Here is a 17310-nt window from a genome sequence, read left to right on the forward strand (position 1 = left end):
ATCCAGAAATTTGGATAAGCGAGGCTTGGATAAGTGGGACTCTACTGTACATTATGATTTTACAAATTAAGCACCTAAACATCTTGTTTTACAACAAAAAAGCAGTTCAGTACACGGTAACGTAATGTAATAATTACTGTATTTACGAATTTAGCACCAAAACATCGTAATGTATTGAAAACATTGACTACAAAAACTGATTACTAAAGGGCCAATCACGTTGGATAATACAGAACATTGGATAAGTGAGACTGTATTGTATTTGGAAGAGCAGCGTGCACCTTGAATTTTTCATTACTAGTTCTAGTCTGTCATTCTGGATTTCAAGAATCGTTTTTCTTGCTCTGATTGCAAGTTTCCAGTTTGACCATCACGTCCGTTTTTGCCTCCCAGTAGCCAACCCAGCATGGAAAAGCCCAAACTGGCCAAGCTAGCTGCAGCATAGCATACTAGCAGTTCTTGACAAAGCATATCAATCCTTAAAAGTGGTCTCTTTGAGCTTTTGGCAACCCGTGCAGAATCTGGTAATGCCATCTTTTCTGTCTGGCGGAATGAAATACGTCTACGGTTAACCTATGTCTCATTGATACCTTATCACTTCACTTCTTTAGGAAGCCATAGTGCTTCTCCCTTTCTGTTCCAGGTCTTCCATAGGGATATTCTTTCACAAATCCGGCTCCACCAGTTCCAATTTTGTGTCAATCAAGTCTTAATACTTTCCAGATTTTTATTCTTTGGAAGAGATCATCTCACTGTTTTTATTTTGTCATCTCCGCCCGCCCGCCCTCACCATTTAGAAAACAACGTAGAGGTATACGGGAACAATTTTAGGAACGTGCTGAGAATCTGAGAATGAAAGGAGAAGTAAATGATCTAGTCTCTTTCACTGGCTGGGATTTATCCCATCTGGAGAACAACAGAGGCCTGAAATGCAATCTAGTAGCTTCAATTTAAGGAATATCTTCCCTAGAGAGTTGCTCCTGGCACCTCCTGTGTTATTCTTACATTGCCAGAAATAGATCTTTTAATCCTCTCTTTCTGCTGGGTATTGTGCTTTGGGGCCTGGCGTTCTCTGAAGCAGTAACGCAGACTCATCATATCCTTAAAGGAGGTATATGCTTTATTGTTTTGCCATTCTAACTGATCCTTTGTTGGGAGGTGTTAGCTGACCCAGATTGCTTCCTGTCTGGAATTCCTGTTTTCTGAGTGTTGTTCTTTATTTACTGATTTTAGAGTTTTTTTAAAAAAATACTGGTAGTCAGAAAACAGGGGAACTCCAGACAGGAAACAATCAGGACCAGCTAATACAGTAAAGTCTCACTTATCCAACATAAACGGGCCGGCAGAACGTTGGATAAGTGAATATGTTGGATGATAAGGATGGATTAAGGAAAAGCCTACTAAACATCAATTAGGTTATGATTTTACAAATGAAGCACCAAAACATCATGTTATACAACAAATTTGACAGAAAAAGTAGTTAAATACTCAGTAATACTATGTAGTAATTACTGTATTTACGAATTTAGCACCAAAATATCACGATGTTTTGAAAACATTGACTACAAAAATGCGTTGGATAATCCAGAATGTTGGATAAGTGAGTGTTGGATAAGTGAGACTCTACTGTACCTCCTAACAAAGGACTCCCCCAGGCTTTGAAGCTGCAAGGCTATTCAATGCTAATCAAGGTGACCAATTGCAACATTCACACCTGCCTCAGACAAGAGTTCTTTCTCCCATCCTCTGAGGATGCCTGCCATAAGTGTGGGCAAAACATCAGGAGAGAATGCATCTGGAACATACCCAGTTTCCCCCAAAATAAGTTAGGGTGTTATATTAATTTTTGCTCCAAAAGATCCTTTCTGAGCAGTGGTTCTGGTAGCCAGAAAACAGGGGAATTCCAGACAGGAAACAATCAGGACCAGCTAACACCTCCTAACAAAGGACTCCCCCAGGCTTTGAAGCTGAAAGGCTATTCAATGCTAATCAAGGTGACCAATTGCAACATTCACACCTGCCTCAGACAAGAGTTTTTTCTCCCATCCTCTGAGGATGCCTGCCATAAGTGTGGGCAAAACGTCAGGAGATAATGCATCTGGAACATACTCAGTTTTCCCCAAAATAAGATAGGGTGTTAATACAGTAGAATCTCACTTATCTAACACTCGCTTATCCAACGTTCTGCATTATCCAACGCATTTTTGTAGTCAGTGTTTTCAATACATCGTGATATTTTGGTGCTAAATTCGTAAATACAGTAATTACTACGTAGCATTACTGCGTATTGAACTACTTTTTCTGTCAAATTTGTTGTATAACATAATGTTTTGGTGCTTAATTTGTAAAAGCATAACCTAGTTTGATGTTTAATAGGCTTTTCCTTAACCTCTCCTTATTATCCAACATATTTGCTTATCCAACGTTCTGCCGGCCCGTTTACATTGGATAAGCGAGACTCTACTGTACCTTGTCACTGGGCCGAGAAAGGTTAGGATTAGATTCCGAGTTGAAAGTCTGATCATCGGTAAACACCGATATTTGCCACTTTATGATCTCATATTTCAGAGGGCATCATGTGTATTACAGTAGAGTCTCACTTATCCAACACTCGCTTATCCAACGTTCTGCATTATCCAATGCATTTTTGTAGTCAGTGTTTTAATACATCGTGATATTTTGGTGCTAAATTCGTAAATACAGTAATTTCTACATCGCATTACTGTGTATTGAACTACTTTTCTGTCAAATTTGTTGGATAACATGATGTTTTGGTGCTTAATTTGTAAAATCATAACCTAATTTGATGTGCAATAGGCTTTTCCTTAATCTCTCCTTATTATCCAACATATTTGCTTATCCAACGTTCTGCCAGCCCGTTTATGTTGGATAAGTGAGACTCTACTGTACCTTGTCACTGGGCCGAGAAAGGTTAGGATTAGACTCCTGGTTGAAAGTCTGATAATCAGTAAACACTGATATTTACCATCTCATATTTCAGAGGGCATCATGTGTATTATTTGCCTTGGGCATCAAAACGTCTTGCTGTGAAGCAGCAGAATGATGGAATGGATTTCTGTGCGTGTAGATTTAATAGCAGTTAATAGAACCCTAGCAGTTTGAAAACATGCCAATGTGAGTAGATCAATAGGTACCGCTCCGGCGTGAAGGTAATGGCGCTCCATGCAGTCATGCCTTTGGCCACATGACCTTGGAGGTGTCTATGGACAACGCCGGCTCTTCGGCTTAGAAATGGAGATGAGCACCAACCCCCAGAGTCAGACATGACTGGACTTAACGTCAAGGGAAAACCTTTACCTTTACCTTTTATATTTAACTAGCTGTGCCCGGCCACGCGTTGCTATGGCGAAGTATGGTGGTATGGGAAATAAAGTATTGAGGAATTGGTGGTCGTTAAGGTAAAGTGTAAATGTTTTCCCTGACTCTGGGGGTTGATGCTCATCTCCATTTCTAAGCCGAAGAGCCGGCGTTGTCCGTAGACTCCTCCAAGGTCATGTGTGGGCGGAGCTTAGCCTTCTAACTGGCAGCAATTGGATAAAAACAAGTCTTCCGCTCACTCTAATTAGGACTTTATTTTTATTTTATTTTTGTTGTATCAACCTGGAGGCATGGATGATGGGTTGTGATATCAAATTTCGAGGTTGGGGAGCCTTTAGTTTTGTTGTTTTGTCGGTCGCCGGGATTCCATCACTCTTTTATATATATAGATAGAGCAGATTTGCCTCTCCTTTTCCTGGCTATTTTTCCTGTGAAAGGGTTGAATGGCTGCTGAACTACTGAATCCTGGTTTTTTCACAGCTTCTGGTTAGATAGTCATCATGGAAATGGCCGTCTTCTCTGTTGTCAGCATCAATGTTATATTTGCGCACAGTGCCGTGCAGCGGGGGAGAGGTGGCACCACGGCTGTTAGTGCAAAATCTCTGATAGTGGGATTTTATTGTCAGTATTTTGTATTTTGAAATGGTTTCGTTCTATCCCGAAATCAACCCAGAAGAGCAGCGTAGGGTGCCAGGAGGGAGCACATCAGGAACAGAAAGGCAGAAAAGTCTTCTGTCATTAACCAGCAAAAGCACTTGCTCGCATCGCTCTTTTGTTCTCGGATCACAGCATCGGTAGGGTGGGTGTGTTTGGCTTTCAGTGCTTTTTGTGCACAAAATAGCCAATGAAAATCTTAACAAAAGCTTCAGTTAGGAGCCGGGAAAGAAGGGAGGAGGTTGGTGCTGATTTGCAGCCGATGCCAGCAGTCAGAGAAATGGGGTGTGTGCCGTAATGGCTGCTCTCCTTTTGCTGGTTCAGAGCGAAAATGACAGCAGGTCTCTCTGTCATCAGGTGAGATAACAAGCCATTGGTGCCCAGATAAGACAGGGCCCGGCGGGTGTTGTTTAGAGCATGTCTTTGCCGTCTTACCCCCCCCCCCCCCAATTGCAGTTGTCTCAACAAAGGACATACTGCGCATGCACACAAACACACACACACACATCTCTGGCCTATCCAGTAAGTCTCCTTCATGCATTTTAATAGTCGCAACAAGAAGAGAGCAGAGCTGGCCATGAAACCGCCATTGTGTCTCCCTCGGCTTTTGCTTTGGCCACAACACATCTCTGGAGCTTGTTTCCAAAAGATACCAAATCCACTTGAACAAATTTTACACAAATCAGGGGGGAAAACATGCTGAGGATAGGGTTGCTGAGAGTTTTCCAGGCTGTATGGCCATGTTCCAGAAGCATTCTCTCCTGACATATTGCCCACATCTATGAGGCATTATCGGAGGTTGTGAGGTCTGTTGGAAACTAGGCAAGTGGGGTTTATACATCTGTGGAATAATGTCCAGGATGGGAGAAAGAACTCTTGTCTGTTGGAGGCAAATTGAACTGCTTATTGAACTGCTTTTTTTGTCAAATTTGTTGTAAAACATGATGTTTTGGTGTTTAATTTGTAAAATCATAACCTAATTTGATGTGTAATAAGCTTTTCCTTAATCCCTCCTTATTATCCAACATATTCGCTTATCCAACGTTCTGCCGGCCCATTTATGTTAGATAAGTGAGGCTACTGTAGATAGAATCATAGATTTGGAAGAGACCTCATGGGCCATCCAATCCAACCCCCTGCCAAGAAGAAGGAAAACCTCATTCAATAATAATAATAATAATAATAATAATAATAATAATAATAATAATAATAATAATAATAAAAAAACTTTATTTATATACCGCCCTATCTCCCGGATGGGACTCAGGGCGGTTTACAGTCATAAAAGCAACACAAACATTACATAACAACATAATAACACATTATTAAACAAAGTAAAATAATACAATTATAACAATAAATAACACTTACATGACCAGATCAAGGGGACGGGAACCATAAACCCAATATATTAAAATGCATCATTTTAGGCTAGGGAAATCTTCAAGGCACCCCTGACAGATGGCCATCCAGCCTCTGTTTGAAAACCTTCAAAGAAGGAGCCACCACCACACTTCGGGGGCAGAGAGTTCCACTGCTGAACAGCTCTCACAGTGAGGAGGTTGTATTGTCGAAGGCTTTCATGGCCAGAATCACTAGGTTGCTATGGGTCATACAGCCCGAAAGACCCACAGCAACCCAGTAAGGAAGTTCTTCCTAATGTTCAGTTGGAATCACCTTTCTTTCCTGTCATTTAAAGCCATTATTCCGCGTCCTAGTCTCCAGAGCAGCTGAAAACATGCTTGCTCTTTCCTCCCTAAGACTTCCCCTCACATATTTATACATGACTATCATGTCTCCTCTCAGCCTTCTCTTCTGCAGGCTAAACATGCCCAGCTCCTTCAGCCGCTCCTCATGGGGCTTGTTCTCCAGACCCTTGATCATTTTAGTTGCCCTCCTCTGGACACATTCCAGCTTGTCAACATCTCCCTTACAATAAAGATGACCAACTGAATTGTTCACTACACTGTGTCCTTTGAATGTTGTGGCTACTCCGTTTACTGTCAAACTTGCTGAACTTTTGGTGATGGGCCAACATCTGTTTCTGTCCAACAGATCGATGAACTCCCCGAGGGAGCCGTGAAGCCTCCAGCCAATAAGTATCCTATCTTCTTTTTTGGGACTCATGAAACGTAAGTGAGCCAAATGCAAGCTTGATGCTTAATTCCTTGAAAACAGTTTCAAACTCGAGTTGATACACTAGGTGTTTACGTTGACAAAGACCCTCCTCTGTTGGAGTCCAGAAATGTTTCCATCCAAACAATGCATTGCTCTGTGTTTATTTGCTAAATTCCAATTACTTCCCCCTTTCAAGAAACTGAAGCCAGTCTTCATGGTTCTCTGTATTTAATCCTCACAAAAGCAACCCAGTGAGCTGGATGCTGGATCTACACTGCCATATAATCCAGTTTCTGAATCCAGATTTTTTGCTTTAAACTGGATGATATGAGTCTACACTAGAGATGTGTGCGAAAATATTAACACCAGTCGGGTGTTAATATTAATATTAATAACAATAGTTATTCTGGGACCCTAAGCTGAGTCTGAGAGAGGAGTGATTCCCGTGACATCTGATGTGTGTTAGTGGGTGCTAATAACAATACTAATATTAATATTAATATTAATAACTATCATTATTCTGGGACCTAAGCTGAGTCTGAGAGAGGAGTGATTCCTCGCGAAATCTGATGTGTGCCAGTGGGTGCTAATAACAATATTAATATTAATAATAGTTATTCTGGGACCCTAAGCTGAGTCTGAGAGAAGTGATTCCTCGTGACATCTGATGTGTGCCAGTGGGTGTTAATAACAATACTAATATTAATAACAATAGTTATTCTGGGACCCTAAGCTGAGTCTGAGAGAGGAGTGATTCCCCGTGACATCGGATGTATGCCAGTGGGTGTTAATAACAATACTAATATTAATATTAATAACAATATTTATTCTGGGACCCTAAGCTGAGTCTGAGAGAGGAATGATTCCCCGTGACATCTGATGTGTGCCTGTGGTGTTAATAACAATACTAATATTAACATTAATAACAATATTTATTCTGGGACCATAAGCTTAGTCTGAGAGAGGAGTGATTCCCTGTGAAATTTGATGTGTGCCAGTGGGTGTTAATAACAATGCTAATATTAATATTAATAACAATATTTATTCTGGGACCCTAAGCTGAGTCTGAGAGAGGAGTGATTCCCTGTGACATCTGATGTATGCCAGTGGGTGTTAATAACAATACTAATATTAATATTAGTATTATTATTATACAAGTGCAAGTAAGCACTTGCAAATCTGTGGTTTCACCACAGGAGGGCAGATTCGCCCTAATATTTCACAAAATGACTGTCGATCACCTAACTATAGAGATAAAAATAGTATAGAGTAGCAATGAGTAGCATTTTGAGTAACCCATAAGGAACATAAGTGAAGCCTAACTAGAAGTGTCATTTGACTTTTTGCATCTCTTACAACGCAGTGCATTTTTGGGGCCGAAAGATCTCTTCCCCTACAAAGAATACAAGGACAAGTTTGGGAAATCAAACAAACGAAAAGGATTTAACGAAGGCCTCTGGGAAATAGAAAACAACCCTGGTGTTAAGTTTACCGGATATCAGGTAAGAATGGTTTCTTTTTTTGTGTGTTGTCGAAGGCTTTCATGGCCAGGATCACAGGGTTGTTGTATGTATTCCGGGTTGAACATGGCCATATAGCCTGGAATACATACAACTACCCTGTTTATTTTTTTTAATTTTCTTTTGCAGTGTACAACTCGTCCAAAGTTAAGGTCTCTTCCACACAGCCATATAACCCAGAACAGGGGTCCTCAAACTTTTAAAGCAAAGGGCCGCTCTACAATCTTTCAGACTGTTGAGGAGCCGAATTATCATTTGAAAAAAAAATACGAACAAATACCTATGCACTCTGCACATGTCTTATTTGTAGTGCAAAACAACAACAACAACAATGAAAGAACAATACAATATTTAAAAATGAAAGCAATCTTAACCAACATAAACCTATCAGGATTTCAGTGGAAATTATTACCTTATTTACAAATTTAGCACCAAAATATCATGATATATTGAAAACATTGACTACAAAAATGGCTTAGATAATCCAGAGGTTTGGATAAGCCAGGCTTGGATAAGCGAGACTCTACTGTATATTGTATAACATTATAATATTTTTATCAATATTATATGTATATACAATATATTCTATTATTAAAACTGATATTAAAATGTACAGTAGAGTCTCACTTATCCAAGCTAAACGGGCCGGCAGAACCTTGGATAAGCGAATATATTGGATAATAAGGAGGGATTAAGGAAAAGCCTATTACACATCAAATTAGGTTATGATTTTACAAATTAAGCACCAAAACATCATGTTATACAACAAATTTGACAGATAAAGTAATTCAATATGCAGTAATGTTATGTTGTAATTACTGTATTTATGAATTTAGCACCAAAATATCATGATATATTGAAATCATTGACTACAAAAATGGCTTGGATAATCCAGAAACTTGGATAAGCGAGTGTTGGATAAGTGAGACTCTACTGTAACCCAGAATATCAAGGCTGAAAACCTCACAATATCTGCTTTGAACTGGGTTATCTGAGTCTACACTGCCATATACCCCAATTCAAAGCAAATAATGTGCATTATATGCCTCGATATTCTGGATTATATGGCAGTGTAGAAGGCTCCCCAGTGATTCCAGCCATGAAAGCCTTTGACAACACACTTCTTATCAGTTTCTCACCCTGAAATATAGGATTTGGCAGAACCTGTGGAAGTTATAACGGTTTGTTTTATTCCAAAGGCAATTCAGCAGCAGAGTTCATCAGAAACGGAGGGCGAAGGAGGCAATACAGCAGACGCCAGCAGCGAAGAGGAAGGTGAACGAGTAGAAGAGGATGGAAAAGGGAAAAGGAAGAATGAAAAAGGGGGCTCAAAACGGAAAAAATCCTATACTTCAAAGGTAGGGGTTCTCCCCAAGTCCCCTCCCGACCCTTCCCTTCCTCTTCTCTTTCGGAAGCAGAAAGTAAAGAAAAGATCGGAAATGTATGGATCCCAAAAGGGTTAGCTTTGGTCAGGATGAGATGGTAGATTTTGACTCCTAGGAATTAAAACCATGGCCCATGTTGGCACACTTTGCCCACTCCTGATTCACCACTAGGTTTAGCAAAGTCTGCACTAATTTAAGAGAAATAGCTGCAAGTTTTGCCGTTCAAGCCCCATGTTCCCACGAAGTAAAAAAGGTTCTGTTGCAGGGCTGGAAAGATGGGAATTTGGATCCTCTGTCAGAAGGTGCAGTTTTCTCTCTCACCTGTACGTCCTTTGAAAGCATTTGCTTTTTTGTTTTGTCTCTCCAATTCTTCTTTGATGGGATATACTCAGAAATCTTCTAAGCAGTCGCGGAAATCTCCCGGAGATGAAGATGACAAAGACTGCAAAGAGGAAGAAAACAAGAGCAGCTCTGATGCTGGGGAAGCCGGCAATGACACGAGAAACACCTCTTCAGACTCGCAGAAAACTAGTGAAGGGGTAAGGCTCCCGATACTTTCACCAGACACGAAGCCTTGGCTGAAAAGTGGGGATCTAGGGCTACAAGTCACAATTCCCTTTAGTATTGTCTATGCTGAATGTGGCAATAGCACAGAGAGAAGGCATCATTCTGTTGTCAGGTCTATCCAAAGTAGACACATTGAATCAGTTGGGTTACCTATGCATTAGGGAGCCCCCAGTGGCGCAGCATATTAAAGTGCTGAGCAGCTGAACTTGCAGAGCGAAATGCCACAGGTTCAAATCCGGGGAGTCAGGTGAGCTCCCGCTGTTAGCCCCAGTTTCTGCCAACCTAGCAGTTCGAAAACATGCAAATGTGAGTAGATCAATAGGTACCGCTCCAGCGGGAAGGTAATGGCGTTCCATGCTGTCATGCCAGTGGCCACATAGCCTAGGACAATGATGGGCAACCTTTTGCATTTGGTGTGTCAAAATTCACCAAAAAACCTAGTATGACTGGGGTGGTGTGTCACTTCGAGAAAAAAACCCATAATTTCACAATATGTATAGTTTAAATAACAAAAATATATAATCTATATATATATAAGGGTAATGAAATTTCGGCCTAGGACAAAACAACAAAACTACACATCCCAGAAACACTAAACTTGGCAGCACAACCCCTCATCCATGCCTCTACGTTCATACAACAAAAAGAAAAGAAATATAAAGTCCTAATTAGAGGGAGAGGAATAATTGTTTTTAGCCAATTGCTGCCAGTTAGAAGGCTAAGCTCCGCCCACTTTTTATTTCGTGTCAAAAGCATTGCATAAATAAATACATTTTAAAATGATGAAAAAAAAGGAAATCACAAGCACCTAAATAGTTTTAGCCCACTTGGTCTCCAAGCAACCCAGTCAGCCCAGGAGAAGGCAGAGTTAGGCCTCACTTAGGCCTCTTCCACACTGCCTATAAAATACAGATTATCTGATTTGAACTGGATTATATGGCAGTGTAGACTCAAGGCCCTTCCACACAGCTATATAACCCATTTATAATGGACTTAATGTCAGGGGAAAACCTTTACCCTTTACCTTAACTACCACCAATTCCTCAATACTTTATTTCCCATACCACCAGACTTCGCCACAGCAATGCGTGGCTGGGCACAGCTAGTTGTAATATATAACTGTATTTAATAAATCAAAAACTATTTACTACCATTATTTCCATGTACAACGATCTATGGTACCTCTTACAGTTTCCACACTGATTTCTCTCTATTTTAGTTTCAATGTAGTCATGAATAATGAATAATAGAATAATAATATAATAGTAATAATATTATCATAAACTACAATAATAATAGAATAATAATAGAATGTAATGTGCATAATTCCCATGGAGTAAACAACAAAACCACTGGACCAAATCACACCAAATTTGGCCGCAAAAGACATAGTCATCCAATCAATCTGCAGGCGGCAGCGTGTCAGCAAAAATGGCTAGGCGTGTCAGTGCTGACACGTGTGTCATAGGTTGGCCATCACTGGCCTAGGAGGTGTCTACGGACAACGCTGGCTCTTCGGCTTAGAAATGGAGATGAGCACCAACCCCCAGAGTCAGACACGACTGGACTTAATGTCAGGGGAAAACCTTTACCTTTATCTTATGCTTTGGCTTACCATTCACCTCTTCATTTAATGGATCTATTTCAGAGGGTCCTAGTGCCCTTCAGTGCAGTCATATAACCCAGAATATCAAAGCAGAAAATCCCACAATATCTCCTTTAATTGGGTTATCTGAGTCCATACTGCCATATATCCCAGTTCAAAGTACAGTAGAGTCTCACTTAATCAAGCTAAACAGGCCGGCAGAAGCTTGGATAAGCAAATATTTTGAATAATAAGGAAGGATTAAGGAAAAGCCTATTAAACATCAAATTAGGTTATGATTTTACAAATTAAGCACCAAAACATCATGTTATACAACAAATTTGACAGAAAAAGTAGTTCAATACACAGTAATGCTATGTAGTAATTACTGTATTTATGAATTTAGCACCAAAATATCACGATGTATTGAAAACCTTGACTACAAAAATGGCTTGGATAATCTAGAACTTTGGATAAGCGAGGCTTGGATAAGTGAAACTCTATTGTAGATAATGTGGGATTTTATTCAGCTGTGTGGAAGGGGCCCTAGCCAATACGGTTCCAGTCTTCATTTGGGGCTTTCTTTGCTTCATTGGGGAGCCCTCGGTGGTGCAGCGCTTTAAAGCGCTGAGCTGCTGAACTTGCGGACTGAAAGGTTGCAGGTTCGAATCCAGAGAGTGGATGAGCACCCGCTGTTAGCCCCAGCTTCTGCCAACCTAGCAGTTCCAAAACATGCAAATGTGAGTAGATCAATAGGTGCTGCTCTGACGGGAAGGTAACGGCGCTCCATGAAGTCATGCTGGCCACATGACCCTGGAGGTGTCTACGGACAACACCAGCTCTTCGGCTTAGAAATGGAGATAAGCACCAACCTCCAGAGTCGGACATGACCGGGCTTAACATCAGGGGAAAACTTTTAACTTTACCTAAATTTTATAAAGGGGAGCACAGCAGTTTAAACCGCTGAACTTGCTGACCGAAAGGTCAGCAGTTCGATTCCTGTGAGCGGAGTGAGCTCCCACTGTTAGCCCCTGCTTCTGCCGATCTAGCAGTTTGAAAACATGCAAATGTGAGTAGATCTATAGGTACTGCTTCTGCGGGAATGTAACGGCACTCTATGCAGTCATGCCAGCTACATGACCAGTCATGCAGTCATGCCAGCTACAGCTTAATGTCAGGGGAAAACCTTTAACCTTTTTTTACTTAATTAATGATGTAATACTGACTCCGTCCCTTGAACCTTTTCTAAAAGCTTTCAATGGGTGAAAAACTCGGGACTATGTCTGTTTTTATTGTTGTTTTAATTGTTATTTTAAAGCTAAGTGTATTGTTTTAATCTATTTCTGTAAACCGCTCCGAGCCAAACTGGGAGTAGCGGTATACAAGTCTAATAAATAAATAAAATAAATAAATAAAATAAAACTTATTTCATTTTTCCCTCTGTTTCCTTCCCAGACTTAACCAACATATTGACTGCTGCGCGTTAAGGGAAGACACAAGAAGGTTACGTGTTTGGTTGTCTAATATTCTTGGATTTGATAGAAGTCAGCACATGTGTTCATCATCAGCATATCTGTTCGTATGCACATTTAGTCACATCCATGCCCATCCTGTCCTCAGTAATGACTTTCAACTTCATTGTTTCCCTGCCGCCAGCCTCCAGAGGTTTCCCTTTTCTGAACGTCACACACAAAAAATGTTCTTTTTTTTTCTCTTGCAAGTGCGACGTGCGACAACATTGCCAACGCGTCGTGTTTCGATACCTTTTTGTTTCCCTGAAGAAAAGGCAAAAAAAATATTCCCAATTCTTCTTCACGTTTGCTTTTGTTTTTGGAAAGATACGTACACCGCTCGGAAACAAGTTCCCGCATAGCAAGTCACAAGAACCCGTATTACTTACAAACCATGACTCTTGATCCATTCTTTCCTGTGCATTTTTGTTCTGGTTCTCCGCATAACGTCGTATGTTCCGTCGTGCTCTTTCTCCCCTACAATTGCAAGCAAGCGTGGTAAAAAGAATGAAAAAATGAAATGAAAAAAAATATTTTCAAGACGTGAGAAGGACGTAGAAGATATTCCCCATCTCTCTCGTAGATTTTGTACGCCACACATAAATGTACATATTTGTATGTAACGCAACGCCTGAACTCCATAATTGTAAAGCCCCCCAAATCAAATTGGCACCATCTTTATGACGGAGGCTTGTCCATTCCTAAGCAGGTTGGGTTTTTGTATCGGGAGATGTCTACCTACCTACACCCATTCACTCTTTATCATTGTCTGGAGATTACAATTATTCCCTCGCTAGACTATTGAAGGTTAACCATGTGTTGTCGAAGGCTTTCATGGCCAGAATCACTGGGTTGCTGTGAATTTTCCGGGCTGTATGGCCATGTTCCAGAAGCATTCTCTCCTGACGTTTTGCCCACATCTATGGCGGGCATCCTCAGAGGTTGTGAGATCTGTTGGAAACTAGGCAAGTGGGATTTATATATTTGTGGAGTGTCCAGAATCGGAGAAAAGACTCTTGTCTTGTTTGTTGCAATTAGCATTGAATGCCTTGCAGCTTCAAATCCTGGCTGCTTCCTGCCTGAGGGAATGTTTTCTTGGGGGTCTTAGCTGGCCCTGATTGTTTCTTGTCAGGAATTGCCCTGTTTTCTGAGTGTTTTTCTTTATTTACTGTCCTGATTTTAGAGGGGTTTTTTTTAATACTGGCAGCCGGATTTTGTTCATTTACTTTTCTTTCTTTTTTTTGTAATTTTTTAAAATATATTTTTATTGAAGTTTTACCTTATAAGATAGAGTAAATTAACATCAAAAGAGTGAGAACATTTGATTGTATAGAAAGTAGGAAAACTGAGATTTAAAAAGGATCAAAAAGGGAGAGAGAGAAAAAAACCAAAAACAAAGCTAAAGTATACACACACACACACACACACACACACACATATATATACACACACACAGTAGAGTCTCACTTATCCAAGCTAAGCGGGCCAGCAGAAGCTTGGATAAGCAAATATCTTGGATAATAAGGAAGGATTAAGGAAAAGCCTATTAAACATTAAATTAGGTTATGATTTTACAAATTAAACACCAAAACATCATGTTATACAACAAATTTGACAGAAAAAGTAGCTCAATACCCAGTAATGTTATGTAGTAATTACTGTATTTATGAATTCGGCACCAAAATATCACGATATATTGAAAACATTGACTACAAAAATGGCTTGGATAATCCAGAGGCTTGGATAAGCGAGGCTTGGATTAGTGAGACTCTACTGTACTGGCAGCCGGATTTTGTTCATTTTCTTTCTTTTTTTGTAATATTTTTGTAATATATTTTATTGAAATTTTACCTTATAAGATAAATTAACATCAAAAGAGTGAGAACGTTTGATTGTATAGAAAGTAGGAAAACTGCGATTAAAAAAGGATCAAAAAGGGAGAGAGAGAAAAAAACCAAAAACAAAGCTAAAGTATACACACACACACACACACACACATACATACATATATATATATATATCTGAACAAATCTATATATATAAAAGAGTGATGGCATCAGGGCAGCGGACAAAACAACAAAACTACAGGCCCCCCAACCTCGAAATTTGAAAACACAACCCATCATTCACGGCTCTAGGTTGATACAACAAAAAGAAAAGAAAAATAAAGTCCTAATTACAGGGAGAGGAATAATAGTTTTTATCCAATTGCTGCCAGTTAGAAGGCTAAGCTCCGCCCACTTGGTCTCCTAGCAACCTACTCAGCCCAGGGGACAGGCACAGTTAGGCCTCACTTGGGCCTCTTCCACAGATTATCAGATTTTAACTGGATTATATGGCAGTGTAGACTCAAGGCCCTTCCACACAGCTATATAACCCATTTAGAATCTTATATTATCTGCTTTGCACTGGATTATCTTGACTCCACACTGCCATATAATCCACTTCAGTGTGCATACTAAACATAAAGACAGCCATACAACAGACATTCAATACTACCACTACCTCAACAATTTCTCACCAACACCACCAGACAAAGCCACAGCAACGCGTGGCCGGGCACAGCTAGTGGCGATATAAAAATGCAAAAGTACTTGGCAAAGAAACACATCAAAAAGCAAAAAAGCATTAGCACTTTGTTCATTTTCATAGTTTCCTCCTTTCTACTGAAATATTCCACATGCTTGTGTATTTCAATGGCTCCTCTGAGTAGTCTGACATGGTGGTTGTTAGAGTGGTTCAGCATTTCTGTGTTCTCAACTAATATGCTAACGCCTCTCAACAAAGGATTCCCCTAGGCAGGAAGCAGCCAGGCATTGAAGCTGCAAGGCCATTCAGTGCTAATCAAAGTGGCCAATGGCAACGTTCTCTGTGCAATTTTACATGGTGGTTGCTAAAGTGGTCCAGCATTTCTGTGTTCTCAAATAATATGCTGTGTCCAGGTTGGTTCATCATGTGCTCTGATGTGGCGGATATAAATAAATAATAATAATTTAACATTATAAATAAATAAATTGTGAATAAAGATAGACACTCAAAAAACAGGAGAATTCCAGACAGGAAACAATCAGGACCAGCTAACACCTCCCAACAAAGGATTCCCCCAGCCAGGAAGCAGCCAAGCTTTGAAGCTGCAAGGCCATTCAGTGCTAATCAAAGTGGCCAATGGCAACTTTCTCTGTGTAATCTGACATGGTGGTTGCTAAAGTCCAGCATTTCTGTGTTCTCAAATAATATGCTGTGCCCAGGTTGGTTCATCATGTGCTCTGACGTGGTGGATATAAATAAATAATAATAATTTATCATGATAAATAAATACATTGTGAATAAAGATAAACACTCCAAAAAAAACCAGGAGAATTCCAGACAGGAAACAATCAGGACCAGCTAACACCTCCCAACAAAGGATTCCCCCAGTCAGGAAGCAACCAGGCTTTGAAGCTGCAAGGCCATTCAGTGCTAATCAAAGTGGCCAATGGCAACTTTCTCTGTGTAATCTGAAATGGTGGTTGCTAAAGTAGTCCAGTATTTCTGTGTTTATTTTTTTATTTATTTACAGCATTTATATTTCTCAAATAATATGCTGTGTCCAGGTTGGTTCATCACGTGCTCTGATGGGGTGGATATAAATAAATCATAATAATTTATCATGATAAATAAATAAATTGTGAATAAACACTCAAAAAACAGGGCAATTCCAGACAGGAAACAATCAGGACCAGCTAACACCTCCCAACAAAGGATTCCCCCAGCCAGGAAGCAGCCAGGCTTTGAAGCTGCAAGGCCATTCAGTGCTAATCAAGCTGGCCAATTGCAACATTCACACTTGCCTCCAACAGACAAGAGTTCTTTCTTCCACCCTGGACATTATTCAACAGATACAGTAGAGTCTCACTTATCCAACGTTCTGGATTATCCAACGCATTTTTGTAGTCAATGTTTTCAATACATCGTGATATTTTAGTGCTAAATTCATAAATGCAGTAATTACAACATAACATTACTGCATATTGAACTACTTTTTCTGCCAAATTTGTTGTATAACCTGATGTTTTGGTGCTTAATTTGTAAAATCATAACCTGATTTGATGTTTAATAGGCTTTTCCTTAATGCCTCCTTATTATCCAACATATTCGCTTATCCAACATTCTGCCGGCCCGTTTATGTTGGATAAGTGAGACTCTACTGTATATAAACCCCACTTGCCTAGTTTCCAACAGACCTCCCAACCTTTGAGGATGCCCGCCATAGATGTGGGCGAAACATCAGGAGAGAATGCTTCCAGAACATGACCTTATGGCCTGGAAAACACACAGCAACCCAAAGCTAACCATCTTTGGTTTAAAACCTGACAAAAGGTACTTGAGTTACCGTCCTGCTCAAAATGTCGGTACTGTAAGAAAAAGAAACTTTTCCCTATTAGAAAGTCCCTAGCTAGCTATACTCTTTAATATTTCTCAAGACCATGATGTAATGTAAATTTCTCTGACTTAGTTCCTATATGTGGAGTTAGTGGAAGTCTTTTGTGTTTCTTTAGATAAATACAAGGAGCTTTTTTCCCCAAATGCCAATAACAGAATTTGAGCTTTACCTGCGTGTGGGATGCCTTCCATTTTTTAAGCTGAATTGT

The 17310-nt window shown here is 40.0% G+C and overlaps 1 protein-coding gene across 1 annotated transcript in view; it reads left to right on the plus strand.

Annotated features, from left to right (window-relative positions):
* hdgfl3 (HDGF like 3) overlaps positions 1-12763 on the plus strand; it is a 29661-nt gene extending 16898 nt beyond the window's left edge. Inside the window, exons 2-6 of the mRNA XM_008123172.3 lie at positions 6049-6125; positions 7475-7613; positions 8831-8989; positions 9409-9555; positions 12624-12763. Coding sequence (XP_008121379.1) covers positions 6049-6125; positions 7475-7613; positions 8831-8989; positions 9409-9555; positions 12624-12629 — 528 coding nt within the window. The 3' untranslated portion in view covers positions 12630-12763. The remainder of the gene's footprint in view (positions 1-6048; positions 6126-7474; positions 7614-8830; positions 8990-9408; positions 9556-12623) is intronic.
* The last annotated feature ends 4547 nt before the right edge of the window (positions 12764-17310 follow it).

The sequence above is a fragment of the Anolis carolinensis genome, unplaced genomic scaffold (assembly GCF_035594765.1).
Source record: "Anolis carolinensis isolate JA03-04 unplaced genomic scaffold, rAnoCar3.1.pri scaffold_11, whole genome shotgun sequence".
Classification (NCBI taxonomy): domain Eukaryota; kingdom Metazoa; phylum Chordata; class Lepidosauria; order Squamata; family Dactyloidae; genus Anolis; species Anolis carolinensis.